Source organism: Lethenteron reissneri, chromosome 58 (genome assembly GCF_015708825.2).
Source record: "Lethenteron reissneri isolate LAM-NWPU_2019-01 chromosome 58, ASM1570882v1, whole genome shotgun sequence".
NCBI lineage: Eukaryota > Metazoa > Chordata > Hyperoartia > Petromyzontiformes > Petromyzontidae > Lethenteron > Lethenteron reissneri.
Window position 1 is genome coordinate 1102681 of NC_083836.1, and position 20926 is coordinate 1123606.

At 55.0% G+C, this 20926-nt stretch overlaps 1 protein-coding gene across 1 annotated transcript in view; it reads left to right on the forward strand.

Moving 5' to 3' along the window:
* Nucleotides 1-13500, forward strand: part of GPC5 (glypican 5) — an 80699-nt gene extending 67199 nt beyond the window's left edge. The window contains exons 7-8 of the mRNA XM_061575693.1: nucleotides 5205-5418; nucleotides 6402-13500. Of these exons, the coding sequence (XP_061431677.1) occupies nucleotides 5205-5418; nucleotides 6402-6589 (402 nt within the window). The 3' untranslated portion in view covers nucleotides 6590-13500. The remainder of the gene's footprint in view (nucleotides 1-5204; nucleotides 5419-6401) is intronic.
* Nucleotides 13501-20926: the final 7426 nt, after the last annotated feature.

Below are 20926 nucleotides of genomic sequence, written 5' to 3' on the forward strand. Positions count from 1 at the left end.
ACGGTGATGTCACCACGGCGCTTGTACCAGGCTAAGTGCACTTTAAGACCCCGTGAAGTGTCGAACGCCCGCTGGCAGGAGGTCACGGGACAGACCCGGGTGCCACGGGTTGACTGACAAACACACACACAGAGACACTCACCACACGCGCACGCAGCCGGCGAGGAGCGCGACACAGCGACAACGAGGAGGCGTTGTCGTGGAGAGAGACACGCCGTGGACGCCGCGGCCGTCCCAGAGCCCATCGCACGCCACTTGCTGCGAGCGACTCATGGCCGCATCTCGGCTCAAACATTTGAAAGGGCCCCCACGGTGGCAGCTGGGCCTGCCTGGCACGAGGTCACTCGGGACCCGGCCTGCGGTCTGGCGTTAGTCTGCCAGTAGGGAGGGGGGGGGACGTTGCTGTACGTGCAAAAGCCGGTGTAACTATTTGAATCTGGCAAATTTGGAACCGTGACGCCGGCTCCAAATGGCATTCTCGCCAATAAACCCGCGGCACTAAATCAGGACGTCCGCTGGATTCAAAGCGCGAACCTCTGCGGCGAGCGGCGACCGCGCTCGCCGCCGTGCCGGTGGCAATTGCCCTGTGGAATTGTCGACCGCAGGTGATGCGCGCCGCGTGAGTTACCGCAGAGTCGGGGTCGCGCTCGTAACCCCGAGGCAATGAGTCGTCCGTTTCACAAGAAGTATGCAGCCGCTCTGCCGTTGGTATCGGCCACGTGGACATGCGAGCCGTGCATCGGAGTCCGCCCCAGCTGCGGGAGTTGCGGACAGCTCCTGCCGCCACTATGCGCAGGGCAACTTCCCGTGTATTTACACGGTAACTTACCCGTTATGTGTTGGACAAGAGTGAAAATACAAAGTTAGATGCGGTGAATTCTTGAATGCAACCGTGCGGCGCCGTGCGAGTTTTGGCATCGTGCGTGTGGGTTTTTCTCCCCGCGTTCGGATTTCCTGCAGCATTTCAAACGCACACCGGTGGAATGAGCCCAGCGTCTCAACGCCGTCTTGTAACAGCATCCTGAGACTCGGTGAGGCTTTCCTGGGTTATTTAAAGCCGCTCGTGTTATTGACCGAACCGGACAGCTGCCAAGGTGAAGTGTAAGGATTAATATTTTTTTACACAGCTGCTGAACACAGGCTCAGAGGCGCAAAACTTCAATCGGCCGGTAACTCAGTTACGTCCGCCGTCACAGACGTGAAAGGACGAAAGCGCTGACACGTTTACTGAACTGTTCAAGGTCATACGAGCTTGAGAAATGTGGCGATAGGAAGGGATTACCAAAGTTGGGGATTTTGTATCGATCCCCTGCAGGACAAACATCCGACATTAATCTTTGCAGACCACGCGGTTGTCGTTGTCACTCTCCCGCGCATGCTGGAAGGCCGATGCCGACACTCCACGCTGGCTACGGCCGCCTCGCAATGATGGCCCCCAGGGAGCGGGAAGCCCCCAGGGAGCCCCCAGGGAGCGGGGAGCCCCACGGAGCCCCCAGGGAGCGGGGCACTCCCACTGAGCGGCTATCGGAATCCGAATCTTTGTTTAGACTGGAGGAGCAATCTGATGAGCTGTGAAGATGGGTTTTTTCACAGATGTCCGGTAGGGGCGGGTCAGCAAAGTTACAACAACAAACAATACAAACCCCATACAAAACAATGAAATAGGAGTGCAAAATAGAGAACAGGTAAGAAAGTCACGAAAATAAATAAAAATTCCGTAAGTCCAAATTCCTGACCCAACACCAATGCCAATCTTCATACACTCAGCCAAGTGCTCATTTAAGGCTGATTGGAACTAGTGGAGACCCAAGCCTGGTTCAGGTACCACTTGGATTGGTGCTGTACGTAGCCTGGAATCGAACTCGGGTTGCTCCGATATAAATGCAATGTGCAGAGCGCTGCTCCTTCACACCCCATATGCACAGAAAACGTGCCGTATGCCCCAAGCATAATGACAATCATTAACGGCACTTTGCCAGTCCATCTCCAGCGGCCTACTAATATTGGACGGAAGAGCGTTCCAGACGGTCGCTGAGGTACTGATGACGAGTCACTCCCACGGTACCGGCGAGCAGACACATCGTTCTCTCTCTTCACCAGCAAACAAATGAAAATAAACGCTACAAATCCACACGATGTGGTGATAAAAGCACCGTGCACAACACGAAATAAAAGTCACGTGGTTGTGGCGGTAATCGTGCACGCCACGGTGACGAGCGAGCGCTTCAGAAGGTGAACACGAGGGTGCCGTCCACGCTGGTACAGAGAGGGGCTTTTCCGGCTCCCCAGCGTTCGAAGAAGACGTGCACATCACCGGCATGTGTGTGGTACGTGCGCTCCAGCCGGAGCCGCGCCTTGAGCAGGCCTCTGAACACTGGAAGCACAGAGTAGCCGTCAGTGTCACCTTCCAGCATTTTTTTTCTCGTTCTGTACACCGCCATCTTCGCCATATCGAAATCGCCTCCAGTGTTGTTGCTGCTGGCGGAAATAAAAGTCAAGTCTTACTCTCTCTCTCTCTCACTCGCATTCTCGCTCACTCTCTCTCTCATTCTCTCTTACTCTCATTATCACTCTTTCTTACTCTCTCTCACTCTCTCCCACTCTCTCATTCTCACTCTCTCATTCTCTCTCTCATTCTCTCACTCTCGCTGACACACCTGCGTTTGTTTTTCCCTGAGCGTGAATCACTATTTTTGGGGAGCTCAGAGCGAGGTGCGTTGTTGGGTCTCGGCCAACGCTCCTCGCGCCCCAATGATTTGCGGGAAAGGAGTTAAACGGGGTGCGCGACGGAGCGTACATTTACCGTTGCAGAGTATTGTGTCCATCCACCCTGAGAATATGTAGGATACGCGAATTCCCCCAACCCAAGAAGGTAAACTGTGCATCGTATAATTGGCTGCTAAAAAAACAGCAGCCTGCCACCAAAATGACCAAAGGGGAGCGTGGGTTAGAACGTGCGGCATTGACGTGAGTAGAAATGAAAACAAAAAACAACTTTAGAAACGTCGCCACGTGACAAATCGAAAATTGCTGCACGAGCATAAATCAGCGTTGAATAATAACGAGCCGCACGTGGGCGACACAGTTTAATTTCATCATTTGTTACCCAGATTTGTGACATAATTTCTGTTATTTTGGAGGTTAGTTTTGAGTCGATTTGATTACTAAGTTAACCCACGACAGATTGGCGAATGCTCCCAGGCTGCTTTGCGAATGAGCCGCGTGTAGCCTGGGGGCTGCTCCCCCAACGATAACGCGCGGAGTTTTTTTTACAAACAAATTGAGATCACACCAACAGCGGATACACTTTACGACGATGCCACGTTTAAGTGGGAGGAAATATATGTATAACTGTGTAACGTACACATATATACACGAATACCACGGTGGATGTCGAGGATGCGTTCCTAAAAGGTGCGAAGGATTTCGAAAAGGCGTAAATCAAAGCGAATTTTCCACAAGAGCTGAACAAAGGCAGCGGAAGGTATGGTGAAGCTGTGTGTTAATGCACACGCCTTGTATGTACGTACCGTATGTTGAACTTCTTTCGCACCGTACGTAGCCAATCGTGTTAATCGGAGGTGCGTCCTCATCCTAGACGCAACCCACAGCGTTACATTGAATTACTTAAAATACTGCACACAACGCGAGTGCACAGCAGTAACCTTGAACACAAATTATACGGGGTACAATTAGATACATACACTAAAAAAAGAAATCACCAAAATACCGTACGTTAATAATATATTGTACTCTGCAGCGCAGTACATTTATTTATTCGTGGCGCAAAGTAGTTCCTTTGGCAGGGCAGTAGTGGGTGGTGGTGGTGGTGGTGGAGGCAATGGCCGAGAGGGCGACGGACCACGAGGAAGGAGGGACCGTGCTGTCTGCGACGTGAGTGCGTGCGTGGGGTCGGGTAGCGGTGTGTAGAACAACGTGGCGACGAATTTGCAAAACGACGTAAATGGGGGAGAGACGTGTAAATGGGGATATTACTGTGTATAACAATACAGTATATACAGGGTGACCCAAAAAAAAACGGGCCCCGTGCACACGGGCCTATTAGAGTTGGGGCCCGTTTTTTTTGGGTCACCCTGTATGTGTGCCCGGGTATCCAGAATCAGAATATTGATCCTGGAGGAATCCGATGGGCTACAAAGCTCCTTCCCGCAGATGTCCATCGCGCAAACCGCACTTCTTCGCGCTTTGACCGCCGCCAAATGACGCGGCGGCTCCACCTCACGTGGGGCCGAGGTGATTCCGCCAAAGTCGTGGCCCGGACACGCACGGTAACCGCGCGAAACATTCTTCAGGCGGCCAAGTCGCGCACACTCTGGCTCATTCTCAAAAACGAAGCGGAATCCCTCGAGCGACTGCTTCCCCATAAATGAGACGAATGCGTCCCGGAGGCGTCGTGGGCCCGCGATGTATGTGCCGCTTGCGCACGCACGCACGCACGTGTGTGCGTTTGTGAGTGTGCAAACGCACGCACACGCGTGCATTGTGAGTGGGGAGCGGTGGCGCAGTGGTTCGTGGTGTAGCGGTTAAGTTCGCTGCGCTACGAACCCGGCGACCCGAGTTCGATTCCCGCTCACGGCCGACACCAGCGACGATTATCTGAACCGGTCCTGGGGCTCCCCTAGGTCGACTGGTGCTGTGTGTGAACATCGCCCCTCAAAGAGACAAAGGCGGCCGGGCGTGGTGTTGACTACCCACCCCCTCGTGTGCCGTGCCGGCCTTCATAGGTACTCGCAAACATCCCAATAATGTGAGCATGATTAGCACGGGTGGCTACGTACGGCGTGAAAGAAGTTGAACATACAGCTGAGATCACACACAGCAGCAACGTCGCCCCTTCCTGCAAAACGACTGCCGCCGCTACGTTCCGTGAACCACGGCGGCACCTTCCTTCGGTATGAGAGCGATCACGCCAATGCCACGGCCGCTCGATGGTTATTTACGCAACTCTCGGCTGGCTGCGACGTGGTTAAATCAGAGGTCGGCCACCTGCGGCTGACTGCGACGTTGCTTATGAAGGACCGCCGTCTCGTATTCACCACGTGGAAATGCGGCCCTTTGAAATGTTGAGGTTCTTTTGAATGTCTTTTAGTGATATTCTGGCTCCCGACCCCCGGGTTAAATAAAAGGACGTCGGCCAGCCTCCGTATCGCTGAGCGCGTGGGCCGTGTCTCGTCTGTGCGCAGGCCATACGGGAGCGCGGCGCGGGTGGCCGCAAGGACGAGGTGGCCGGGGGCCCCGAGGAGGCCGAGGACGGCGGCGGGCAGAGCGACGCTCGCGGGGAGGGCGGCGCCGCCAGCGGGGATCGCGACTGCGACGACGAGGACGACTGCGACGACGACGACGGTGGCGGCAGCGGCGCCGACCCCATCAAACCCGCGAGTAACGCGGGGGGCACGGGTGAGTGGGGGGGGGGCGGGGGCGGGGGGGGGGCAACTCGCACCCCCAGTCACGCTCGTGCACAGGTCACGTGCGGACACCGGAGTCTTTGTTTGCTTTCGGGTGCTTCTGCGGCCGTCTGGAACGCTCTTCCTTCCGATATTAGGAAGCCAAACGAGCTATGCACTTTGAAATCGTCTAGATTGAAAACTCATTTATTTAGCACCGCTTTTTGTGTTTAGTTTGTTGTCCTTCCCCCCGCACCTCCGATTAGCACGGTTGGCTACGTACGGTGCGAAAGAAGTTTAACACACGAACGTACATAAAAGGCGCTTGTTTGCGCCGGGACTTTCGCTTGAAGAGTAAAGCGCCTGCCCACGACCAGCAGCTGGTGTTCGCCACACGGCAGAAAATGACAGCAGCGCACACACCTGAGCCCACCCACGGGCCTTTGTCTTGTTACCTCGAGTGGGAATGGGGGCGGGGGACAGGAGGCACCTGGCTCCCCACTGCGGGGCACTTTGTCATGGCGGGGAAGGAGTGTGTTGGGCTTACGTCGATTCATCATGACACACTCGTGCCGGGCTCTCCATCACCCGCAGCGAAGCGCACGGGTGATGGGAAACGCCTGCCCCTGCCCACGGCATTTGAGCTTTAGCCACGAGTCTCGTTCCACTCTCGCCCCGGCGCTCGTTGTTTTGGCCGCGTTCAGCGTGGCCGGCAGCGGATGATGAGCCGCTCGCAGCTCGGCCAATCGCGGTGGCGCCGCCCGCGTAAGGTCACAGACTGGCCCTGCGCAGGTCACGTCGGAGATTCTATGCATTCATTCTTGCGTCAGGTAAATATACACACGTTTGTAACGGGCACAGTTTAAAAATAAAAAAGAACAGAACCCCAAACAATTGGGGGCCCCAGGAGGAGGGCGGCGGTTCGACGCACGATTCGACGGCTCGCAACCACCACGATCAACCCGGCCTCCGCGTTCTCTCCCCTGAATCCCGCAGGCGGGGACAAGCCGGCCCCCACGGACAAGAGCCGCCCGGACAAGATCCACCCGGACCGGCGGAGGAACCAGCCGGGCGGCGGTGCGGGAAGGCGCCTGGAGGCGGGCGGCCTCACCGCGGCCCTGGCCGCCGTCACGGCCGCCGCGGCCGCGCTGCTCCACGGCCCCCGCGGCCTCCGCGCCGAGTGACCGTGCCGCGGAGGTCGCCCTCCCCCCCCCCCCCTCCGCTGCGGACGCCGGACGACCCCCCCCGGGGGGTTTGACGCGGCCGACTTCCGCGACCCCGCCGAGCGGACTGCTTTTTGTTTGCGTTGCCGCAGCCCCGGGGGGAGGGGGGGCGTCCCCAACCCCCGCGCGGGGCCCTCCCATTGAACGTGCCTGGCAGCAAAGGACCCAGCGGCAAGCGAGGTGCACCGCTCGGGCCGTCAGCGCCGTCTCCTCCCAAGCCGGGCTGCTCGCGCGTCCGTGGTTAAACTCGGCTCGCTGCTCGGCCACTTCTGCAGAGCCAATTTAGAAGTAGGGGAGAGGCACTGACTTCTTCGTGACAGGTGGGGGTGGGCGGGTTCAGGGCTAGAGGGGACGCCGCTGCCGCGGACGTTCAAGGGGTAACGGCGCCGTGTCCACCGCGTGGAGGAGCTGTGGCCGCAGGGAGGGGCGCGAGGGGGCTCAGCGCCACGCACCGACGGCGTGGGCCTCCGGTCGCCGCCTTCCCCCAGCGTTAGTTGCCGCCCGGCCCCTGCGGCTGGAGGGTGTCTCCGCGCCGAGCGGTGGCTTTTAAAACTTTTTATAAAGACACGTACCGACGTACTGGACTGCCGGTGTGTGACGTTGAGATGAGTACGTTTCAACAACGCAGTCTTGCTACCCTTCCCTGGCCCACGGGGGCGGGGCGGTTTATTTGGGGTTTGGATTCCATTAACGACGTCCATTTCGCCTGGATGACGTCATCGGTGGTGTCTAAGGTAACACGCGACAAGGCTGCCATCTCACCACGCGGAAACATTCCCCCGCTACGGGAACTCGCAGCAGCGACCTGGGGTGCCGTGGCTGACGCGCTGCGAACTGCCGAGATGATCCGCTCGGCGGCTGGAGTCACCGCGACTTCAGCCCGGTCCGGGAGCTTGGAACACGAAGCTGCCACGTGCACGAATAACGCGATGCGCATCGTAACCGGAACACTGAAACCGACGCCAACCTCCTACCTATGAAGAACCACCTACCCATCATCACCCACCTACCCATCATCACCCACCTACCCATCATCACCCACCTACCCATCATCACCCACCTACCCATCATCACCCACCTACCCATCATCACCCACCTACCCATCATCAACCAAGACCTCAACAATGCACCATCCCCCTTCTGGAATCGTGCTGTCGCCATCCTAGAACGTCACCCAGATCCGGAAGAACGCTGGCAAGCAGAGTGGAGCAACGTGGATGTCCAGAATAAACACCTCCTTGTTCGAGACCCAAATATCATCGAGCCTCCTGGCTGTGACATTCCTCCTCGACGACACCGTCGTTACGAATGGAAAATTAAAGACACGAGCCACAGTGGTGTGATGGTTGCAACCTAAACCTATGGACCATAAAGTAAACAGCTGTAATCTGGACTTCTCCAACACAGGAGGAACAGCAAAAGCACACCAAGTCTCTCTCTCTCCTGAAGCCCTCTCGTCGTGGCTAGCAGACCTCGACACTGGCATCTGGCTCCTGGTCCCATTCGCTAGAATTGAAGAGAATTCGGAGCCAAAGTCGATGGCTCTCGGCCACGGCCGGCCTGGTGGACAGCCGAGACGTGGACGAGGTGGGGGCACAGCCGAGACGTGGACGAGGTGGGAGCACAGCCGACACGTGGGGGTATTAGCCCTTGGAAAGCGCTGCCAACGTGACCCGTGACCTCACCTGGGTCTCGGTTGAAGTTAAAGCAAACGCGTGGCTCATAAATGCTGCGTTGTCACTTATAATTTGTTTATGTTGGGTGAGAGTGTGCAGGTTAGAATACCAATTTTTTTTTAAATCTATAACCCTCCACCACCGAGCGACAGAGCCAATCAAATTAAGTTGTCACGTGGGTAAGTGTGCCAATTGATTTGGTTTGTCAGCAACACCGGAGAAGGGACGTTGGGATGGGTGCATTCGGAGCGTGAGCCGCGCCGGTCGCGCGTTCGGCCCTCGCCCAACCTCGCTTCACCGTGCCCATATAGGCGCCACAGGGCGTCGTGATATCTTCCTCGTCTGTGCCACGCAGGAGGTCGTGGGTTCGATCCTGACCCTGTCGCCGGCTGTATTTGGAGTTTTCGTGTCTCTCTCTCTCCCCGTGGTCGCGTGGATTTTTCTCCTGGTCCTCCGGTTTTTCCCCTCCACAATTTTAAATCAACATCACCACGCGTTTATAGCATTTGGCTGCTGCTATAAAGTACCACGTGGTGATGAGGATAAGCGATCATTTGTGGCCAGGTCGCTTCTAAATAAAGAGCTCTATAGCTCAGCGAGCTTTACCTGGTAAAATTAAAAAAAAATCTTTTATAGTTTTCATATCACGAGACGTGTTAACTCCTTATCGGTTGCAACTTTGATTCCTCACCTGCTCCGTGTCGCCGTGGACAGCTGATGGTTTGGGCACCGTCGCCTGCGCTCCGCCTGATGCTCGTCGTTGGTTCCGACTGCGTTGGTACCATGGACAACAAACGAGGGGTTCACTTTGGCGGTGCTGTTTGTTGCCCACCGCTTGACGCTTCGGGCCTTCGGGCCTTTGGGCCGGTGCAGGGCGATTTTGTTGGGAACAAATCGTCATTTCTGCGTTGAGTTTTTTTTCCGCAGCGAGCGTGGTGAAGTCGCCATTCAACAACCCAGTGGGTAGAGGGAGCCCCTGCTCACAAGCGCATGACACTTGCAGTGCCCACTCCTGCAAAAACTCATGGCCGTCCCCGTATTGCATCGCCAGCTCACTGCACAGCGCGGCGCTTTCAGATGCGCTGCTGCGCCCGTCTGGAACGCTCTTCCTTCCGATATTAGGAAGCCACTGGAGCTATGCACTTTTAAATCATCATCATCTAGATTGACAAACTCATTTCTTTGAAACAGATTTGTGTGTTGTTAGTGTTGTTGTCCTTCCCCCGCACCTCCGATGAGCAGGGTTGGCTACGTACGGTGCGAAAGAGGTTCAACATACATACGCACATACGTGTTGAGACGGTTTGCCAAGTGTTCGGTGCAAAAGTTGTACACACCTCAAGGGCGTCTCGCGGGGTACACGACGGACAATAGTTCAGTTTCAGTTCCATGTATTAGGTATAACCCTGTGAGCCATGCGGCTCTTGACTCGGGTGCAACCGCAACAAAACACAAACATGAACAAGAAACATCTTAAAGTGACTACACGCAACAGAAAAATCCTGGAAAAAACAGCAAAGTCTTCCAGAAAAAAGGACCGCATTTCAACGCTGTGTGCAAAAATCCCATTGGGATGCAAGTCAAACAACAACACCCATAGAGATGCTGCCTACGGCCCGTCACGGGAGATGACGTCATGGAGGCGAGGAAACAAAGAATTCAATCCGCCGCACGCGCACGTGGCACGCTCCGTTCAGAATCAGAATGGTTATTTCTTCCTGGAGAAATCCGACGACCTATAAAGCTCTTTTTTCTCACAGATGTCCAGTCGGGGCACGGGGTCAGAACGTTACAACAACAATCGATTAAAAAAAGAGCACGATAGTAGTGCAAATTGTAAGAAAGGTACACAAATCACTTACAAAAAAAATGCGAATAAAAGTCAAATATGTTTTACCTCCACGGGTCAGGCCGACTGAGCGATCAGCTTATTTCTCAGGAGTGACCTGGCCGCAAACGATCGCTCGCCAAAGTGGCCCTGGTCATCATCACGTGGACATTTAGATCAGGAACTCAGTGGGGGGGTTGAAAGTCCACGGGCAAGCACGATTGATAACGCTGACCCGCCCATACTGGGCATCTGTGAAAAGAGCTTCATAGCTCATCGGATTTTCTCCTCCAGTTTGAATGAAGATTCTGATTCTGAAAGGGCAAGAAGCGCCAGTCTTGTTCCCGCTGAGAATTCCCGACAGGCGACGCGCTGAGAATTGCCGGCGTCACAACCTCGCCGCCGCCGTTGTTATTGTTGTTGTTATTGTTGTTGCTGTTGCCGCCACGGATCCGCAGTGCGACACCGACGATCGGTCGGTCGTCCTGCACGCAATCATCACGCGCGGTGAGCGTCGCTGCGGGGAATCTTGACAGGAGATACAAGCGGACGATACGCCGCTCGGGAAATATCTGTCTCCACGTGATAAACAACGTTATCTCCTTTCACACAGGCGAAAAATATACAACAACAACAAACGTCCCCACGTCAAGCGTACCCGCTAGTCCGTTTGACTCCAATTGTGCTTCGTTCTAAAACAACAGCTTTGTAATTCACACGGCAAGAAGCTATGGAGAGGTGACGACTAATTGGAGGACTTATTCAATTATCATTGACAGTCGTGTAGGTCCTCCATACGTGTGTTGAGTTTAGGTCACATGGCAGTTTTGTGCTAAAATACTTTTAGCACAAAAACCGTCCGTCTTAAGATTTTTGGACAAGTATTTTTTTGGGTTAATATCTCCGGCTGTGTCTCCTGAACGCATGAGACTACATTGAATGTTGTTGCTTGACCACACTCTACGACACGTTTCGGCTCCAGCAGCAGTGTGTATGCCGCTGGCTCTGTCTCCATTGTTGAACGTCACTGCAACTCCGCGTTATGAATTGCCTTTTGCCACACTTAGCTTCGCATTTATACGTTCAAAGTGTCGAGTACGGTGTTTAATTGAAACCAGGCGCCCGCGTGCTTTAAATTATTGCCGGCGAAACATTGCAGTCACATTCCGCGTTCCACGTGGCGCGTTGACAATTTTGAGAAGGCGGCGAATGTCCACGTCGCGGCGATGACCGCGTTGACTGCGTGGGACAGGGGTCCACGATGCGCGTGGTTTATTGCAGTCATTTAGACACTTTACTCGTATTTTTATTTGTTTTTTTGTTGTTGTTGTTGTTGTCACGCAAAGTTATTTTTTTTATTTAGAATGTTTTGCCCTGGCGAGCACTTAACCGAGGCTTTGGCTTTCTGTTGTTTTTCTCTCGGGTGATTTTTGCCCCCCGGGGGGAGGTGGAGGTTATCTCAGTGTCCTCATCTATAAGCACAATGCGAAGGGCCCGCGAGCCGCGTTGCTTTGCGGATTATTTGCCGGGAGAGTTGTCACTGGGAGCCGTTGTTCCGGAGAGAATGTAGACATTGTACAGCCGTGTAGCCACGATTGAAAACTCACTCTGGATTGCAAGCCCGTTTCTTTACAACTGATTTGTGTGTGTTTAGTTTGTTGTCTTCTCCCCCCTCCCGCACTTCCGATTATCACGGTTGGCTACGTACGGTGCGTAAGAAGCTTGACAGACAGACACACACACACGATACGTGGACAACTCAAGGATTATTCGTAGACGAACTCTACTCACCGGACGCTTTGTGCCAATCCTCGCGTTCACGCTGTCTGCGCAATTGCGACTCGTCGACTCCGAAGCGAATATCGCGCACAGGTCCCTGCGTTTCGCGTAACGGTAGGCGGTGGCTGCGCGTGTTCGCATCTGTGTGTGTATGTTGAACTTCTTTGGCACCGTACGTAGCCGACCGTGATAATCGAAGACGCGCGCGGCCCCTGGGGAGTGCCCGGCGGCGTGCCGCGTTGTCCCTTCTGCGTGCGCTCGAGATCCTCGTGGGATGGTGATGGGATGCACGGTGGCTTCCTTCCACCCCAGAGTGCTCCAACACGGCAAACATCGAAAGTCGCTCTTCCGAACTGGGCAGTTGATGGATCGACGTTCGGTGGCTTGTTGGTGTTTTCCGCGTAACCGCGTCACGTGTGGGTCGTCACGTGTGGGTCGTCACGTGCCACCGGGCATGTTCACTTTGAGGGCGGCGGTGAGCGGTCAAGGTGGGCGCGCACGCACATTTGACCCAACTCTCGGACAGAGCGAATGGTTGGCTTAATCGCTCTTCACGGGCCGGCCACAGGAAAGAATAAGCAGAAGACAAACACAGGTTGGTGCCACGCTGGCTCGGAGATTTTAACTGCCTCACCTGGTATGCAGGATGTCGTGGGTTCAATCCCGACCCTGACGCATGCTGTATATTTGGAGTTTGCCTCTTCTCCCCGTGGTTGTGTGGATTTTCTCTGGGTCCTCCGGGTTATCCCTACACTTTTAGAATCATGCGTTTAGAGGATTTGGTTGCCATAAATTTCCACGTGGCCAGGTTGCTTCTGAAAAAGAGCTACATAGCTCAGTGGGCCTTGCCTGGTCAAATTAATTTTTAAAAGTAGGACAGTTTAGCTTTAGACACGGCACGTAACGTATATTTCCACTGCGTGAATCACAATACCAGGCGCATCGCTGCAGCGATAACCCGACGAAGCCGAACGCCGGACCCCCCCCCCCCACCCCCATTTCATCTCCGATTGTAATGGCTAATTCCGATGCCTGACCACGAACGCTCACACTGTGCCCGTATCGATTAAGAACGGGACGGACGGTGCAATGTCTGTGTGCGCTGCCGGAAGTCTCGAAGCGTCGAGCGGCCTCGCTCGAGGTGCCACGGCCTCTGCGGGGGCGATGCGGGTCTCCACGGCGCGTCCACCGGCCACACGCCACCACCGCACGTGAGAGATGGGGCCGTGCGATTTACACGCGAGCAGGGGATGTCACAAATCGGCTGTATGTTCTGCTTGCACACACACACACGCGCACGCGCGCGCGCGCACATATTTTCAGGACTTAGATATTTGACATTTAAACTTTTTTTTTCTTCATTTAAAAGTACACACACGAAGAAAATGTTTATTTAACTCTGGGCACTTTTAACAACAACAGAAAAGGACACGTGAAACGCTGCCAGCTTTGTCAACACTTTATTCTTCAACACAGTATTTGTCACTTTTTTAATTTCTTAAATTATACAAGGTAAGGCGAGTAGCCGCTCTTGCCTTAATATATACAGCTTCACTTCCAATAAACCCGGCATTTATAGCGATGCCTTGCCTGGCGTGCGTGTGTGGCGGTTTGTAAGCGACACCACCGGAGCGGGGTGCGTGGAGTGGGGGGGGGGGGACACATCCTCCCAGAGGCACGGCGATGACAGCTCGCGGCACGGCAGCCGCTCGCCGTAACGAGCGACGGATGCGCGACTTCTGACCGCGTGCAAGCAGATCGCAGTCGCTCCGAGGTGGAGGGCTTCGCTCGGCAAACCCCACGGAGGCGAGGTGGCGGAGGGGCCGCTGGGTTTGGGTGGACAGTCGTCTCTAGCATTGCTAATTTGGCTTGGCTGTCGAGCTGCGGGGTATCGTTTCAAGTAAATTTTGTTCAGCCAGGTGGAAACTGCAGCAGCAACAGCCCCACTGGCTGAGATTTGCGTTCTCCTCTCAAGGATGTCATCGTCATCGCGCGGATTTACGCAGGCCGATGACGTGGCCCAGCGGCAGTGCAGAGCTTCACGGTTCCAATCTGGCAGGCCGCCCTGGTTACTGTCGTGGGTGCAGTCACCAAGAAATATCGCGCGTCGTCTGCATCTCGGTGCACTTTAGAGACACCTTGTGGGACACAGCGCTCTCGTGGGAGCCTTGTGCTATAAGAACGGCGCGAATGCCAATTGTACTGAATTATTGTTGTTGTTAATTACGCGCTATAGCAGAGGACCTTTGGTTTTCCTCAGGAACATGGATTTCTGCAGTGGGCAGCCTTGCCAGAATAGTTTTTTGCCATGACATGTTTGACCCAGATGCTGCACCATGGCAGATGTTTATTTTGCATCGCAAACCTTTTAAAAAACGAGAACATATCGAAGGCAAACAGCATCCTGGTGTGGCCATCCGTGACTTTGTTAAAGAGAGTAGTACATTTCATGTGCCCAGAAAAGCAATTCTAAGAATCTGGGGGCCTTTCAAGTTTATTTTGTTTAACCAGGAGGTGATAACTCAAGAAACTAGGATAGGAGTCTCATTCGCAAGAGTGACCTGGATCACCAAAATAGCAAAACAAAGCACAGCAATGAAGTAAAGCAGTCAACATGAGGGGCCATCCATTCAGTACGTACGCATGGAGGGGGAAGGGGGGGGGGTTAACCCAAACGCGTACGCTTGCATATGGGGGGTCTACTGACAATGTACGAATAGGAAATTGGGGGGGGGGGGGGGGTGAAGCCTCGATAATAATTTGTCTACATTGGCTTTCAAATGAGCCACAGTTCAGTGTCTTCAGCTGTCAGACAACAAGTCCTGCCGGGAGAGGTGGGACTGTGGGAGAGGTGTCACTCGTGTGCCACCGTGCCCCTGACTGCAGCTGTCACGCAGATCAGCAAACATCAGTAGCCAAGGTGCGCGACTTCATTATTTAATGCAGCCGACGGTGGACTATTTGTCTGCTTAAACACGTTAATATGATTAATCATTAATCGTTTCTGCGTGGATTAAATATCGGCCGTTATATAGAATTCGGGGGGGGGGGGGTGCGTCAAGCGTACGTACGCAGGTGGGGGAGGGGTACAGAGAGGGGGAAGGGGTCAAGTTTTGACAGATTTATGGGTACCTACTCAATGGATGGCCCTCAACACTATCACATGAGGACTGTTGCACATGTGACCCGTGTGGTTATGCTGGTGATAAATCGAGCCAACGACCACGTGCTCTCGTCACTCACGAGTGGGTGGGAATTGCGTGGCTGCGGCAAATATTGTGAACGTGGATTTGTGAAGCATGAGCTAACCGATGGGCACGGTTGGCTACGTACGGCGCGAAAGAAGTTCAACGTACACACACAAACGTGAACACCGTTAGGTCGCGACTCGCTTGGGGCGGACACCCTTGACCATGGAGGCAACTCACGGCTCTAACCCGGTGACCCCTGGGGTTGTTGGAGGTCCAAATGTGAGAACCGTTGCACCACCGTGACAGCTGACTTCGTGTCCCAGCCGAAGGTACATAACGCATCTCACGTCTGCTCGCTCGATGCATTTGTGTGAGAGAAAAGAAACAGACGGTGTCCATGGGTTTTGTCGGTTCTCTCTCCTGCAATTACCGACGATGCACAAACACACTCTCTCTCTCTCTGGACGAGGTGAAACTGCTTCGCTGTGAAAACACCGCGGACGCACGCGTCCCTCTCGCGCTGGCAGCTCTGGGCACGGCGTCAGGCGGACACAATATTTCACTTGGCCGTAATATTCGCAATGTTCGCCATTCCTAAACGTAACAAAATGTTGATTTTAGAAAATCAGTAAAAACGCACGGGGTTTTTATTTCTCCTTCTTCCAGAGTAGACGGCCACGTGGTCATTATAGGGGAAACACATACTAATGAATAACAATTGAATGATTGGCAATCTATTATATTATTACAATATACTCACCCTTTCCGCCTCACTGCACCAGAATGAGCTAGATGACGTCACCCTGCTGCTGCTCTATTTAAGACCGGGAACAAGTGGAGGGCTTCACTATTCTGGCAAATTGCCCGATGATGCTGGATGTAATTACCAGCGAAACGTCGTACTACTCAAAAATTGTGAATGATGTTGATTCACTCTTCAACACACCGGTGACACATTTTTTTTACTGTTTGGCCGTGTCGGGAGGTGGAGGGTTACGACACATTTATAAATAACGCGATCTAACCCAAACACCTTTATTGTGAATAATATTGGTCGCGAAAGCCTACGGGTTAAAATGACCGTGGTGCCTGTGCCAGGCTAGGTTTACCCCCTGGTCACGTGCAAGTGTTGGAAGGCTGGCTGGCTGGCCAGGAGGGCCTGGTTATTGTTGCAAGGGCCCGTGTTCACCACCAGTGCGGTGGCTGGGATGTTTTCTCCCTCGCCTGGTATACAGGAGGTCGTGGGTTCGAGACCAACCCTGACGCCTGCTGCTGTATGGTCGCGTGGATTTTTCTCCGTTTTTTTCTCTCCAAATTGAGAAGCGTGCGTTTCGGGCATTTGGCTGCTATACAACAACATAAAAATCCACGCGATAAGCCACTTCATTGGGCGATCATTTGTGAAAGCCGGGTCGCTTCTGAAAAAAATATATATACCTCAGCAGGGCCTTACCTGGTAAAATAAAAAAAATACTTTATAATTTAGTGCGGTCAAGGTCCAGGGCGCAGGTGACCTCGTGATGTGGCTTAGTTCCGTGCGGTCAATGCAGGCCAGATGGCCAGAGAGGGCGCGCATTCTTGTGGAGGAGGCGATCGGTTCAAGGCACTACTCGGGGTGTCTCCGTCCAACGCAGCACACGTGTTCCGCACATGAGCTCGCCGTGATTAACAGACACGGGTAAACTCGCCGCTGAACATCCCCTTGGATCCCCCCCCGCCCAGTAAGACAACAAACAAACCAAAGCCGCACCCGCGCCAAGCGCGCATCTGGTCCGCACGTGTTCCGGTGACCGGAGCGAGGAACAGCGCCTCCCCCCCCCCCCCGTGCCCAACCGAGCCCTGGGAGCTGCCCCTGCTGCGAGGGGGTAAAACGACACCGAGCGCGGTTCGTTGCAGTGCATGCGCACATCGGTTCACGACGCTTCATGTCGGCTCACAAAGGCTCCACGGTACCCGCGTCGAATAGCGCGTCGGCATTTTATTTTCGATGCTTGCCAATTGAACGCGAAGTGACGATGTTAATATCACGTTAAAGCTGATAAGAACCAAGGTCCCCTGCTATAGCTAGCGCAGCACTTGCAGTACTTGCTGTACTGCACTGGCTCTTATCTTAACCGGTCCTTGGCGTCTTCTACAACTCGGTCGACTCAGCCTCAGGCTCCACGGGGGAATCTTTGTCTCTGTTGTGTCGCGCACACTGCGACCAGCACGACCCATCAAACCTCGCCAGGACGTCTCGGCGAGGCTCAAAGTCGCGCACCACCGCTCCCCTGCCCCTCTGCTCACCCAGCGACGAGTGAAACTAAACTCTTAATAAAGTTGTTGGGTTCATTGCTTCACTATTCTGGTAAATCGCGCGATGATGCTGGATGTAATTACCGGCGAAACGTCGTACTGGATTTCCTCTCCAACACACCGGTGTGCTGAAGTAGTAACTAATTGTCGCGTTGTTTACGTGACAAATCCCTTACTAATTGGCTGTGTCGGGTGGTGGAGGGTTACGACTAATTTATACTTACGCGATCTCACCCAACATCTTTATTTGATATTGGTCGCGAAAGCCTACTACGTGTTAAACTGAAACTAAACTGTTTAAAATGTTGTGTTTTATTGAAGCCAGGTAAGGCCCGCTGGGCCGTGTGGCTCTTGATTGAGGTCGGCGCTTCGACAAGTCCGGTGGTGTGGTCCAGCGCCGTGTGAATGAAAACTGCTGCTGCTGCTTTTGTTGTTGCAACTTTCCACTCTCAATTTTCGTTCTCGTTCACCTATTTATCCATCCTTCTGGCCCTGATCTCCCTTTCAGATTGAAACTATATATTTGTTTTACCAAGTAAGGCCCACTGAGCTATGTAGCTCTTTTTGCAGAAGCGACTTGGCTATCACAAACAATCGCTCCACGAAGTGGCTTAACGCGTGGACATTTATAGCGGCCAAAAACTCGCGATGTTGATTCTAAATGTGGAGGGGGCAAACCCGGAGAAAAATCCACGCGACCACGGGAAGAGAGAACATGCAAATTCTAAATATACAGCAGGTATCAAGGTCGAGATCTAACCCATGACCTCCTGTATACCTGGCGAGGTAGTTAACATCTCGCTGCCGTGGCACCACGTGCACGGTCGCCCACGAACCAGACACCAACAACAACAAAAAGCAACCCAACGTATCCGTGAGAAAGCAAACGCACACATCGCATTCCGTTCGATAGCGAGATCTGATACTTTACCCAACACACGCACACACACACGCACGCGCACACACACGCACGCACGCACACACGCACACACACGCACACACACACGCGCACACACGCGCACACACACACACGCGCACACACACACACACACACGCGCTCACACGCACGCACACACACGCGCACACACACACGCACGCACACACACGCGCACACACACACGCGCACACACACGCGCACACACACACGCGCTCACACACACGCACACACACGGACCCATACACGGCAGCCTGCCAGACCAGCGACGTGACGCACGCCGTGCAACAGCGGTGGCCGCCGCGAGCGGTGAAGAACCCCGCGGGCTGCGTTGACGCCCAGAGGGATGGCGGTATCGTGCGGTGTGGCCGCGGTGGTGTGTGGGGGGGAGGGACGCGCTCCTGCCCAAAGAGTTTTCGTGACACACACAAACAAAGCGTTGCGAGCGTTGTTGGGTTGGGAGGGCGGCTTGCGTGAGGGACACCAGAGGACTTCAGCGTCTCGCGGGCCGGGCAACGCTCCAAGTGTAACTCACACTCGCCGACGTGTAAATGTATGCCGGCATTAGCTGGTTGTGAAAGGGGGTCAGTAGCGGTGTGACGAGCGTGGCGGGGGAGAGAGAGCGGGGGGGGGGGGCTTGCAACCCCCACCCCGACCCCCACCATCCCTGGTGGCCAAAGGTACGAGTTGCCACCCCCTCCCACCTTGACAGCCACTGAGAGACAGATCAAATAACCACTGACAGATCAAATATTTGAGGGGGTGGGGGGGGGGGCTCCAGCAGACACCGCCGCTGCGCTGCCCACCGGGACGCCAGAGAGGGTGGAGCTGACATCGCCAAACGCGGCTGGACGCGAAGCCCTCCCCCGCTCCAGAGGGGCTCCTTGCGCCGAGAGCCAAGTGCCCCCCATTGCCCGCCACAAGCGCCAAGCTGCGTGTGTGTACGGGTGTGTTGAACCTCTTTCGCACCGTACGTCGGCTCCCAGCGTGCCGTGCTGGCTGCTCCAGAACAAGGCGCTCGGTGATCTGCGGCTGCCGCGTTGCGGCACTTTTCAAGTGGCAGCAGCTGCGTCGTGAGACGTAGCTGCCTATTCAGGACCAGAGGTCGCAAACGGGTTTTGATTCCTTACCCGTACCCGGCCGCACCAGGGTCGCAAACGGCTACCTGTACCCGGCCGGGTACAGGTAGCCGGGTATCGGGTAGGGTACGGGTATCCGGTTGCGACCTCTGTTCAGGACCCGCAGTCATCGCAGTCTTCGCATTGCGGCTCTTGAAATATGGAGGGGGTTGGGTTTTTGTTTTACCGAATTCGAAATAAGTATAACCCGTAAAAACAAAGTTTTTCACTATAAATATATGCGTGGCGGCTAGAGTCCTCTCATCCTTTGGCTTGAGATGGCTGCCACCTATGGGTCAGATGATTGTCTGCCAGTATTAAGCAATTGGTAATTAAATATTTAATTTGTTTTCCCTAAACAGTGTAAAATTTTGGAAAAATTTTTTCACGAACATTAATTGTCTCGCACAACGAGTCTGTGTGCGAAATGTCAGCTCGATTGGATCACGGGAAGTGGGTTAAAAAACGACCGAAAGATTTGCACGGTCGTAAGCAAGCAAGCAAGCACGCAAGCAAGCAAGCAAGCGAACTTAATATAAAGGATTTAAAAAAAAGATCGTCTCTCGTCGTGGTTGTTTAGGAGGCCGAACCTCGCTTCCCGACACTTGTGTCTGTGCGGGTACACCCGGGGTTGTCCACGTGGTTGTCCACGGGGTTGTGGGTAAGCAAAGACAACTACGCCACTTTCACGACTTTGGCATTTAGCTGCCAAATGCCACACACTTAACACTTCACTGTGAACCCGTGCCCTAATAAACACTGGCCGTTTCTGTGGAACCGCGTTTCGTGTTTAGTTTGTTGTCCTTCCCCCCGCACAGCACGCTTGGCTACGTACGGTGCGAAAGAAGTTCAACACGCGCGTACACACACGCAGCCTGGCGCTTGTGGTGGGCAATTGGGGGGAGGGATGGAGGCGGGGACTGGAGGTGGGGGGGGGGGGGCTGGAGGTGGGGGGGGGGGGCTGGAGGTGGGGGGGCTGGGGGCTGGAGGTGGGGGCTGGAGGTGGGGGCTGGAGGTGGGGGGGGGGGGCTGGAGGTGGGGGCTGGAGGTGGGGGGGCTGGGGGCTGGAGGTGGGGGGGCTGGGGGCTGGAGGTGGGGGGGGGGGGGCTGGAGGTGGGGGGGCTGGGGGCTGGAGGTGGGGGCTGGAGGTGGGGGCTGGAGGTGGGGGGGGGGGGGCTGGAGGTGGGGGCTGGAGGTGGGGGGGGGGCTGGAGGTGGGGCTGGAGGTGGGGGCTGGAGGTGGGGGGGGCTGGAGGTGGGGGGGGGGCTGGAGGTGGGGGGCTGGAGGTGGGGGCTGGAGGTGGGGGGGGGGGGCTGGAGGTGGGGGCTGGAGGTGGGGGCTGGAGGTGGGGGGGGGGGCTGGAGGTGGGGGCTGGAGGTGGGGGCTGGAGGTGGGGGGGGGGGCTGGAGGTGGGGGCTGGAGGTGGGGCTGGGGGCTGGAGGTGGGGGCTGGAGGTGGGGGGGGCTGGGGGCTGGAG